General features: G+C 36.9%; 1 protein-coding gene across 1 annotated transcript in view; it reads right to left on the bottom strand.

The window, feature by feature from the left end:
• Positions 1-572: 572 nt before the first annotated feature.
• LOC113137294 (low density lipoprotein receptor adapter protein 1) overlaps positions 573-12,946 on the bottom strand; it is a 32,308-nt gene continuing 19,934 nt past the window's right edge. The window contains exons 4-10 of the mRNA XM_026318841.1: positions 8,850-8,964; positions 8,394-8,466; positions 8,000-8,081; positions 5,746-5,908; positions 4,629-4,663; positions 1,843-1,871; positions 573-1,010 (exon numbers count right to left, since the gene is read on the bottom strand). Coding sequence (XP_026174626.1) covers positions 964-1,010; positions 1,843-1,871; positions 4,629-4,663; positions 5,746-5,908; positions 8,000-8,081; positions 8,394-8,466; positions 8,850-8,964 — 544 coding nt within the window. The 3' untranslated portion in view covers positions 573-963. The remainder of the gene's footprint in view (positions 1,011-1,842; positions 1,872-4,628; positions 4,664-5,745; positions 5,909-7,999; positions 8,082-8,393; positions 8,467-8,849; positions 8,965-12,946) is intronic.

A 12,946-nucleotide genomic window follows, 5' to 3' on the forward strand; every position in this document is an offset into this window, starting at 1 on the left:
GCATACACACACATATTCCTTTAACTCAGCATGATTAGTATTACGTAGCCTCTGAAAGCTGTGATATAATGTATCCCATGATAACAGTTGGATTAAAATGGGGAAACTAAAATATGTCTTCAGATGACTGACCCCTATTATGAAGTGAATTGCACACTTTCACCTGCTCCATATGACCACCTGTTACAGTACATAACAAAATAAACCATTTCCATAATGACACTGCTGTTGTTATGACTGTATACGATAACTGTACACCTCTCAAAGATTTTGCCTTATTTTCATGGTTGATTCTCAATTTCCCTGCAACATATTTATAGTGTTATCAATACAAAAATCACACATGGGTACAGTGTAACTGTATGCCTGTATGTCTAATGAATGCATCACGTTTCCTTCTCCAAAGAATCAGTTCCTTTATCACAATAGACTGATGATGAATGTATAATTCATTCAATACTAGTATCTGACACAGGACTTCTTCCAGGAATCTTTTTTTTTTTTTTTTTTTTTTTTAACAAATTTGATTGCAAACTCTGAACTTGATATTCATCCAAAATTCTTGTGTGGTTACTTCACTGAAAGGAAACTGTGTTTCGCCGGGCAGATTGTGAATATTTGAATTTAGCAAGAGATCACTGGAAATGACTGTGTACACTGAGTGGAGAGTGTGTTCACTGGCAGGCATTCACAGAAACAGCAGTTTATTAAGTCAGGGTAATTATTCTGGCTTCTCTGCAGCAAACACAGAATATCAAGCACAGCCTCTTTGATTCAGGTTGTGCACCGGGGATGGAGATATGTTTAACTGTCTGTTGGATGTATGCCGCTGTGTGTTTTGTGGGGACTGTGGCATGATTTCTGTCTTATTTTTGTGGTGATTTAAGGTAGCCAGCTATTGCAAATGTGTATCAAACGCCCTGTTGCAGACAGACAACAGATTGTCACGGGAGATCTCCCGACTTAGAGCTGCATCGTCAGAGATGGGTTTGGAGCGGGACTCGGCCAGTCTGACAGATACAGAAAGAAAAAAAAGAGAGAAAGAGAAATGAAGTATTGCTAGAGAGGTCAGTGGCATTTAGTTTAGTATTATTTATTTATTTATCTAAAAGTTTCACAGGGCATGCAAAGGTTAAAAAAACCTTGAGAAAAGGAAGGGATAAATGTAGCAAGGCAATGCAAAGGGTAACGATTTGTGTCCGGGACTGATTTTGAGTGGGAGGGCAAATGTGCAGAGTGACACATGCAGAATTATTTTATATATGAGACTGTTTGCGAAAATATCTACTGAAGTGAAAATGTAATTCTAAAGTAAGCACACACACAAAAACACTTAAATAAAGCCAAGCAAATATCATACCTAGTGAGATGAATTATGAGTTTAGTTTAGAGACACAGATAGTCACAGAGATCTGGCCACTGTCTTATCAGTGCATTTATTGCAAACTTAATTACTAAGATCTTAAAGCAACAAAACAGATTTTTCAATTCCTGAAAACATGAAAAGTTCATAAATTAATTTAGGCTAAGGCTATTTCACTAGGTAGCTATAACTAGCAGTCACTATTGTTAGGTTTTGCTGCTGTGTTTTCTACTTCTTATGAATACCTCAGTCTTTTTTCCTAAATGATATGTTTTATAGAGTGCTTTATGCTAAGGTATGATTCTGGTCTTAACTCAGTCTGGATCAGCTAATTGGTGGATGATGTAAAAAAGAAATGAAATTGATAAAGAGTTACTGGTACTATAAATGTAATGTTTCATGCAACATGCAGACCCAAATACAAACTCTATAATATAACATACATAAAATGAATCAATAGTCCACCAACAGACACTTACCAGTGTCCATCTCCTCTACTTCCATATTGCTGCATGGCAGGTAGAGGACAGAAGAAATAATGACTCAATTGTGGCTCAATTCTAAAAGTTAAATGAATGAAAACTGAAAATATCTTTCAGGTGCTAAAACTGGTTATAGACAAACCGCTGAGCGTTCTTCCCCTGCTCCACCACACATAACAGTAAGAAACACTCAGAAGCTTAAATTGCAAAATAAAGAGGTTACCTCTAAACACATTTAGATGTGGTTAAATGATTTAAGTCTATGAACCAGGTCAGCAGCAATATAACAGCTTCTCCACCATTCACCATTAATTTAACATATCTTAAATACAAATCAAACCATTTAATTAAACCCTTTTGAACTGAGGTTGATGTCTATAGTTTTATGCACCAAACTGCCTGGAAGCAAGGACTGAACGTTCACTCGAATAATTATAACTATACTTGTATTATAAATGTTTTTTTCATTTTGGTTTGTTTTTCACCGACGCCTAAACTCTGCCATTGCAGGGTATTTAAAATTATTCTACTCAAGTTAGATTGGTTGCATCAACTTTACAGCAGGTCAACTTTTAAGACTATTAAGACTACTTACACACGAGTGGAAAAAGTCAAACAACAACCCAGCAGCCGACACCCACGTTCATCTTTCACTTCTCTTGCTCTTTTTAACAAGGCTAAAAGTGAACAGAAAGTAAGCTCATGAACCACGTGGCTGTGGTCTATGACTGGCTGGTTTGTTTTTTCTATGACAGAAAGGAAGGACCTAAAGAATAAATACAGTATATTTTTATCAAATGCGCGTCTACAAATTCTTATTCTCCTATCATGTCAGGTCAGCTATCATCACAGTAATATATGGTAACATGATATTTTACAGGGATTTTAATATTGTCAATTGTTTATTTCTGTTTAAATATGATCTTGCCTCATTTGTATGCAGTAAAACATAAAAAATTTAGAATAATGGAAATTAACAAATCTTGCAGTACCCCTGGCCAGTCAGGGCAGGGTGCAGTGATAGTGCAGAGCAGTGTTTTTGGGAGGTCTACACTCAGAGAGCGTTCAAAGAGGAAGTTAAAAAAAAAAAACCCCACTAAGTTAGGACTATTTTTCTCCGAAGCCATAACCACAATCCTTTTTTACTTATCTGAAGGCGCATCACATGTAAGACTAAAGAGGTGTGGCAGTCCAGACTCTTCACTGTTTCAGGAGAGCTCTCATTGCCACCGCAGAGCTTGACATCGTGCCGACCTCTGCAGAAGAGGTCTGCTCAAACACTCCAAAATCCTTCAGCAATATAGGATATCAGATTCAAGTGTGCCACCTTCCTCCATTTCTCCATCAGTATCTCCTCATCTCTGATGAGAACAGCTTCACGTTCCTCATCTGGTTTCCTACCACACCCAGCCAGCTGGAAGCTGGATAACCAGATAACCAGATAACACCACATACACACCACACACTACTGCATATAATCACTAACTCTTATTTCCCCCATTTGCCTTAACCTTTAGCGTTTCATGCCCCAACACAACAGACAAACCAATTAGCTGTGGGCAACACAGCTTAATGAGTTGCCATTTCTTTAATGCATGGGGCACCATCCCTCAGCTGCTGTTTGCTCATTTTAGAGGATAATACAGCACCACAGAACACATAAACACATGTCAGCTGGTTATAAAAGGAAATGAAGCGCCATACAGAGTGCTCAAACACTCACTGGACTGTTCAGAAAATCACAACAGTTTGTTATGCATGGATGGTCATTATCAAATAGCTACTGCAGTTAGCTATGAAATTGTCAGAAGAAATAAGTATGTGTAATTGTAAAAATATATCATGTCTGTACTCTATGTCTTAAAATAAGACTACAATACATTCACTAGCTTTGTCTGTATGTGCATCTAGATGCGATTATGTACAGCAATAGTGCAGAACAAGGGTTATCATCATTACATGTATCACAACTGGCGTCCACGTGAGCAATAACATCTATATGTGGCTTTTTTGCACCTGTCAAGCCTCACATTTTAGTGTCTCTGTAGGCATCCTATGACCACAAAACGACAATTTTGCAGACTGTAACACTTCCAAAGAAAATAAAAAGTGTTGCACTACAATCCCAGTTCAGTGATAAAGTGCTAATGCACATGGAGAACCCTTCCTGCCTCCAGCTCCTTACAGCTCTGGCAGCAGAAGTACAGTAGTAATTGTGTCAGCAATAAAAGGAGCAGCAGATATTTCTATTGACTTGTTGTGGCACAGTAACCCCACAAGAGTTCAGGGCGGTCATTTACACATGGGTGATATATATATATATATATATATATATATATATATATATATATAAAAATCACCCATGTGTAAATGATATATATATGCAAGATTGTGTATTGCTTTACAATTATTATGATTATCACAATCATAATAATGCCCGCATGAAACTCTTGTTTTTATAACAAATCCTCTCTACCTGACATGTGCCACTTGAGAGAAGGACACAATTATACAACCTTGTCGTATGATTTTCAATCTCAATCATCAAATGTGTCATATTTAAAAGACATCACCCCCACTGTAACTGTCATCCTCTAAATTAGCTTAACGGTATTTAGAAGATGATGCGTTTTTAGAGCAGGAATTAATATAAAACTGGTTTGATAAATTTTGTTTTCAAAGGGGAACAAATGAGTTTTTTTGTGTGCAAGACCTCTCCATTCATTAATCTAAGAATATATCCTCAGTGGTAAACATATTTGTAAACACAAGCAAAAGGTTACCTTGAAAATGCATCATCAAGTCCATCCTCCACATCCTGTTGAGTCAAAAACAATATGAATCAATACACCCATAAATTATTTCAAATTACTGTCCTGCTGCTTCTGTATTTTCAAGCTGTTGTGCATTTCCAGCGACTCAGCTGTTTAGCAGAACTTGTTTAATTCAATTGATGCATTATTTACAAAATCATGAGCTATTACTAAACATCATGCCCTGCAAAATGGATCTTCTTGTTTCATTTATTATGACTGTACCATAATATCATACCATATCAATAATCATATGTCAATTCTCCATGACTTACAGATGAGGAGTCAAATAATTTTTAACTTCCCCTTTCTCTGCTCTAATTTTCAGGGACTTATTCTAAATCAATAGATCTGATAAACATCACTCTGTTCAAGTTACACTGGAAAAAATGTTGGAGTCCTATGAACAGCACATGTGGAAAAATGATCAACTACACAACTGTGTCAGTGTAAGAGCGGAAAATAAAGATCAAGTTGGACTAGATGAGGAGATCTAACTGATTTAAAACTAAATTTTCATCAGTCTATCAAGAAAAATATGTCAATAATGTGACAATGAACACATGAATTTCACTGCTAGTAATCCGACATTTTCTAAAGCATATGGTGTCATCTAGTGTTGATCATGTGTAAGTGAACAAACAGGATGGTGACTGGTGAGTCTCTGCAGCATGAACGTTTAATCTGACCTACTACTGGATTTAACTGTTTTAATATAGAACTGTCAGCTTGTTCTATACAACAGATCGATGTAAATTACATGTTTGCATGAAAGATGCTTGATCTATCAGCCTGGCTGAAACGCTGCCCAACGACTCTTTCTATAGGAAAAGCAGAGTACTTTTCAGATATCCATTACTGATATATATGTGTACTGTACACCGTTCCATACACTGAGGTAAATTGATTTTAATGCTGGGAAAAGAGGGGAGTTTTGTTATCAGTAAAGAAAAAGGTCACTTAGTACAATCTTAAAAAACAAAGCCCACTATAGATAACTTGCCACCTAATTAAAATAACCACTGTAACCACTATTCTGGCCCAGTTAAACCAATCAGCTGACTGGAGGCCAGAGGGTGTGACCTACCCAAGAGTCATGTTTGATCGGTCGCCTTCGAGTGGGGTTACTACGAGGTGAGGGCAAGCTGAGGGAAGCAGAGAAAAAAGGCCTCCGGAGCTTCTCCTCTATCCCAGCAGGCTTGTGCGCCTCTGGGTCTGAGGGAGGTGGCAGGTGTGGACCAGAGGTTGACAGGAAGAATAAACAGTAGGGACAAGTAAACACAGAGGATACAGGAAGCAGGAGAGAGATGGATGAGAGGAAAAGGAAAAGGATGGAGCCCATCCAGACACAGAACAGAGGAGAGACAAGGAGATTTGTCAGCATTTCTATCTCTTAAGCTCTGCAGTTTGCAGCACAGAAATAATTCAGGCCTGTAACACACTCACAGGTTTCTCAGCAACAGGCAGAATTTAAATCATCCCTGTAAAACTTTTAAATGTCTTTCTGTGCTGGGTTATTTCCAAGATCCTTTAAGGCTTTCATATCGGATTTTCTCTCTGTCCTCAGGTCACTACCACTGAGAGCGCAGTGAATTTTAATTGAAAGAAGCTGGAAAAGCCAGAACCTATAGTAACAATAAACCGATTGGATGATTAAGTCTTATTTTGCAGTCTGGCCTGCTGAAGAGTGGGAAACATTTTGACCTATAAATGTCACAGTCATGGAAAAAAAAAAAAAAAAAAAAAAGGTAAATCTACAGCACTCCTGAATGACTAATGAGCTGCATGTAACTAGGTGATTTGTCCTCTGTGTGTGCGAAATGATTCACATAAATTCAATCTGTGTGTGAGAGGATGCAGTGTCTCGTTGTGATCACATTACAACTGAAAAGGTCATTTTAAAGTCATTATGCAACTGACAACTGCACAGTTGTACATACTTATTATAGTTATGTATTTTTCCATGCTCAGTTTTATTATTTTTATTTAAAGTTTTGTGCTTATTGCTGAAACACCGTATTATCCCTGCAGGGAATCAATAAAGCATCATCTATCATGTCACAGGAAACAGTCAGGTTTGGGAGGATTATGAAACCAAACCTAAATGTCTTATTTCTGTGACTGATGCTTTTCAGTGCTAATAAGATCATTTTAATCTTGCCAGTGGCAGGGACTTATTTTCCTCTCCCACCATAAAGCATGTGGAGATTGCATCACCTTTCTCCTCATCTTCACAGAATTACGCCTAAATTCTTTCAGACCGTTTAAAATTGTAACATCTGTCCTACAAATAATCCTACAAATAATCCTTATCTTATCTTTCTGGTTCAGGATCATGTGAAAAGATCAACACCACTCTCATGTCTGTGGGTTAAATATGAAGATGCAGCCAGCAGGTGGTTAATTTAGTTTACCATAAAGACTGGAAACAAGAGTAGCAGCTAACCTGACTCTGTCTGAAGAGAACAAATTCTTCTTACTAGCATCTCTCACCTACAATACTTGCTCTTTGTTTAATACAAAAACCAAAGTCTTAAAAACAAAAAAAACAAAAACAAAAAAAAAAAAAAAACTTGTTTTACAGGCGGCTTATGCCAGACCACATGGTGGCTGGGGGCAGTAAATTCCTGCAACATACCCACCTGACAAACCCTGAAGTGCAGGTTTTGTACTGATAACTGTACAAAAATTTGTTTTAACATATAACAGTCTATTAGTGAGCTTTAGATGTTCTGGTAGGCTGACATTTTTGGCTGGCTGGCTAAGCTTCAAACTGAAACTGAACACACAAAGATGAAAATAATATTATTTTATTTACTGTATACAGCACTTCATGGTAAAAACAAAAAATAAAAGTATTTAAATCAAGGGGGGAATTTATATAAAATGTATAATAATTAAAACAATTACAGATATGCATGGGTTGAGAAAAGGCCCTGTGATTAAAGTGAGTTTTAATTAGAGTTTCTGAATTTATCAGGAAGGGAGTTCCACAGGGAGCTCAGACACCAAGGGACCTGTCAGCTTTAGTGACAAGTCAAGAGTGGAGCCATTTGTAACGGCCTGCCACAGAATCAGACACTGACCTTTTTATCAAACTGTCAGCAAAAAGCAAAGCAATATGAATCCCATACAAACAGTTCCTTTAAATCTTTACTACTATTCCCTCAGCTGGAAACCATACTAAAAGAAGTTAACACTGAAATCAGGAGTGAGACAAAGGTTAACTTCAATTGTCCTGTAGAAACAACCAAGACATCCAGCTGTGTTCAGTGATTCTTTGAATAACAAAGTCATGACAAATACAAAATAAACAGACAAAAAAAAAGGACTTACTAGCTGGCACACACTGAGAGTCTGCTGACTCTGTCTGCCCGCTGCTTGTGGCACAGGAACAGCAGGTTCTGCCCTTCTTGCTTTTGTCTGCAGAGAGAAAAAACTTCTTAGCACTAATAAAAAACAGCTTAAAAAGTTTTCATACTAGGGAAGTACAGTGTCGTTATGTTCAGAATGCATAGTGGAAGGTTGGAGAATAAAGTACAGGAGGATGTTTTGATCACATATGTGTCTCAAATCCCTTTTGATAAAAATAACCTTGACAACTTGGCTTTAAAACCACAGATACACTGGTTAGATTACAGCATTTCTTGACTTGTATTGTGTTTAAACAGCCCAGAGAGAAAACCTTTTACTGAACAGTCCCAATGTCATCTCCCCTTTGTTCAGTGAACTCACCTTCCTGAGCAATCTCCCAAAGATCTAGGGCTACTTTAAAGGCCTGGGCTACTGTTAATGTCACAGCCTGAGCCTGGAGAGAGAAAAAAAGGCAAGAAAATAATTTATTATTTATCTCAACTCATTTTTCCAACATCATTGGATTTTCTTTGTCAGATTAACATTTTGTTAATGTCTATAATCCATATTCATAGATTATAGATCAACAGATTAGTTGATTTAGCAGTGTAGCTATAGTAGAAGTACTACAAAGCTGTAAAGTGGCCACCAGATGGAGCCACACACCATCTACATTCATATGAGGCACTGTCTTGAGTGCAGTTCATCATGTGTATACACTCAGTCCCCAGACAAAACTGAATTTACAACCTGCTGAGGTCTTAGAGCATGCTTTCAATACAAGGGGTTAAATGCATACAGGTAATTGCAACATAATCACAAGTATTGCAGACTTACAATCTTCTTCTTTTGGCAGAGAAACGCATGGCACTCCAGGGTCTCATTGAACTGACTCTGTGAGACATATGCAAAGACCTTATCCTGAGTTTTATCTGCTGTGCAATAAGAGATTCTGGAAGAGAGCAAACCACATGGTTATAATTTAACAACACCATCAATCTATTCGACATTAGTGCATTTATAATGATAAATGAACATTTATGTCTTAAGACAAGTTTTAATCACAAGACATACATGTAGAACAAAGGGCAACGTATGCAGTACATTAGCTAACTATTTTTCCCTGCACTTTTAATCAAATCTCGTACATCAAGGTATACTAAGCTACACAGAATACATGCCAATTTAGGCCATAACGCTGCCGTTGTGCTCAACCTTTTGCATATGCATAAGTAAACCAATCATAGCAGGATGAGAGCTGAGGTTATGAATATTATGTTGATTAAGTCCCACAGCTGGAAATGGCTGTGCAGGAGATAAATGAGCAGCACTGCCTTAAAACTGAGCTCTTCAATACTACATACTTTATGTAGTGAATTTCTTTGATACCAAGCTCATCTCAGATGTTGATAGAATATTACCTCATGGATTCATGGTTTTTCATGAAAAGCTCAGATGGTCAGTTGAGCCTGAGATTCTCAGTTAAGTGCTATGATCATGAAGGTTCATGCACACATCAGCTTTAGGTATGGTAGGTATAGGTATGAGTTTTTGAACTGTACGTGGGTAACTTTATATCAGGAAAAAAAAAAAAAAAAAAAAAATCTCTCTCACAGTTACATAATGAAAAACTCCCATGTGGTGAAGGTCCATTTTCTTAAAATATCTGAATTTGTGCAGCCACTGAGAAGTAAAAAGTCTTTGATTGCAAATCGATCTCTGCTGTGACTATATTGCAGCTCAGGCTTTATTTCCAACAGTCACACTGAATATCTCCCGTATCTAGGATCTGGTTTTCAGAAATCCAATTATCTCCAAATCCAGTGACAGCAATGGCCTGTAATTTTCAGTGGTTATCTGAAAACAATCTAGACAAAATCCACCAAGCTATTTTGATCTCCCACAGCAGTTCATACGGGTTCACTGAAGCAATGGATATAAAGCCGATAGATTTTTTTTTTGGTCAGATTTTATACAGGCTACAACAACTGGTATTGATCTTGAGTCACCCTGTAGGTCTATCTTGGGTTGTTACCTGAACCGGCAGTGTACATCATGTTTGTTGCTTTAAAAAGATTTGCAAATGAGCCTCAGTGAGTGATGCACTTGACCTCTGTCATTATAAATAAACATACAACCTTTATTGTAAGCAGAACAAGGACGAGACTGGGTGCATTTCTGTTCATTATGGCAGAAATAAAAGCAGCTATACAGGCCCAGTTGTTATTTTTGTCTGAGCAGATCACATCAGTTCATCATCTCAATTAGACTGAGATACTCAGGGTGTCTCAATGCATGTTATCATCATCAACAGTGGATACCACTGCGGTGTGTAGATTTCTGTATAATTTGCCATAACTACAGGAATTTTTAAACTGTATTCCAAGGGGATCTGAGGACAGCAGCTATTCATTTGCTGCCCAACTTCAAAAAGAGGAGCTAAATATGCAGCAATTTTTTCAATCAAACAACAACCATGAAATTACCAGTCTGTGTCAGATTGTTTGCACCATGGATGCATGACCCACATAGCAATGCCCAGGACACCCAGCTCTGTGCACCCCAACCCTCTTTTCCTCACACTCAAACTTATATATATATATGAACTCCTTAATTGAGGAAAAATAAGCATAAAAATAAACTTGAAAGGGTTGACCTATTTAAGTTTGGAAAACAAGCATGAGAAAATCAAATTTCTGTAATTGTTCAATATGAACTAAATTATAATTTGATTGAGATATTAACATGGTTCTGTTGAATCCCAGTACTGTCTTGTGCAACCTGATCTTATTGCAGTGACTTTGCATTGTTTAGGCCTGCACTGATCTGCATTCTTTCATGTATGCACTTTTGTTATTCAATCATATTATTATCCACATACATTACTAAGAATGATTAAATAATTCATTATATTGGGAATATGATTATACGTACTGCTGCACTGGCAGCAGGAGTAGTGAGTTGACTGAATGCTTTTGAAATAATTAAGAAAACGAACAGAAAAATGCCACTGTATAAAATGTATTTAACAGCTGGCACTGTTATTTTTTAATAAATGCCTCAGCAACAATGCTGATAATCCTTTAAGCTGAGCCCTAAAAACAAAAGTGGCTTCATCAGATTCATGATGATGAGCTGGCACTGGATTTTTGTTTTAATAAATTAAAGGTGTACTGGTATTTAAAGGTTCCACCTTTAGCATGTTCTGCAAGACTTACAGTAAATAATAGATCAACTGAGGTTTTAAATTAACATAGTCATGTGAAGACAATACACAGTCTCTATAAACACAGAAAATGCCTAGAAATAAGCAGACTCCATTCCAGAGATTGTGACACAGATTTTTACAAATGCCTTTCAACAAGAAATGATGTTTACTGTCCATGGTATGCTATCCTAGACCATTCAGCTGTAGGCATAGGCAAAATGAGCAAATAGGTCAATGCACATATAATCGAGTATATTAGACTAACCAGTGTCTATGAATATGTGCGTCAGCAAGAATCTGTCTGTCTTTTTATCATTTAACCACATATTAAAAGACATAATGACTGTCAGCAGAATGGAAATTATGTAATTTTCTTGTATTATTCAACTGCAAGACTGCCATAATGCATAGAGCTATAGATACTTATGTATGGGTAACCCGTATATGCATGAATAACCCATTGTTAAAGTTGTTCACAGTAATATAGTTTACATGTGAGAATAATGTGAATGTGCCAACAATGACACCTTATTGGTGTGACTACATGTTTGAAACTTCATCTTTTTGGCAAAGACACACAATCATATTCTATTTATGTACACTGGCCACTTTTTAAAAAAAAAAAAATCCCTCAGCAGGCAGATTTCATGCTGTATAATGAGTCTAGTCCAACAGCAGCACAAACTACAACGTATGAAAAGACTATATAGTTGAATCAGCACCAGATTATTAAAAAAAAAAAAGAACATTATCACCTTTGTGAGGGGAGGATTTATTGCAGGATTGTTGTATTAGGCTGTAATTTGTTTTACCTGATTGTACTGAATAAACTGCCAACTGAGTGTAAGACTACTGGTAGGAAAAAAAAAAAAAAAGCTTTCAATTACTGCCACTAATGTGATGGATCATTTTTATAATATAAACCTTCACTTTGAAACAACAGAAAAAAAAAAAAAAAAAAAAAAAGACTGACAACATCACAGTTTCCACTGAGCCTGATCAACAGAAGCTGAGCTGACAGTCTGCATCATATCTCCAAAGGGGCTCTATGGACTTCAACCCTTTGATCTTCTGACTGTGTAGAGCACCGGCATTCGTGAGGAAGAGAGGGAATACCAATGGAAATATTTAAATATTTTAAAGTGCAAAGACTGAAAGGAATGTCATACATCAAAGCTTCAAATTCTCTATATAAACTGAATAAAGCAGGTATGCTCTTTAAAATAACACTGAACTACTTTTGTCTAACTTTTCACCTGATGTACATGTAGTAAAAAACACCACTTTGGTTTTGTTTCTCGGGAAAGCATTTTTTACAAAACAGTGAAAAAAAACTCTTTCTTGATCAAACAGAAAATGCCCAAATATTTGCATGAATGCTCATGAGTAGTACAGTCACATCCTGTATGCTGTGTTCAGAGGTCCTCTAGACACATCTCACAAATCTAACGGCATGTCAAAACAACATGCATCATTACCAGCTCTCCTTTTCTGACCCGTATATTTCGCTGATTGATATGCTGGTTGCTGGAAAACTGCTCCTGTCAGAATATGAATCAGTTACACCAGCCCAGATGGAAGCTAATAATGTTCTGCTCATTGGGAGAGGTTAAGTAAAAGATTAAAAAAAAAAAAAAAAAGGACAAATATGACAGTTTAATTTTATTCAAGTATTCAGACTGGGTTTCTATACAATTGTAAATAAAACCCCTGCAGTGTTCTAGGT

This window comes from Mastacembelus armatus, chromosome 24, assembly GCF_900324485.2.
Source record: "Mastacembelus armatus chromosome 24, fMasArm1.2, whole genome shotgun sequence".
In the NCBI taxonomy this organism is placed as follows: Eukaryota; Metazoa; Chordata; class Actinopteri; order Synbranchiformes; family Mastacembelidae; genus Mastacembelus; species Mastacembelus armatus.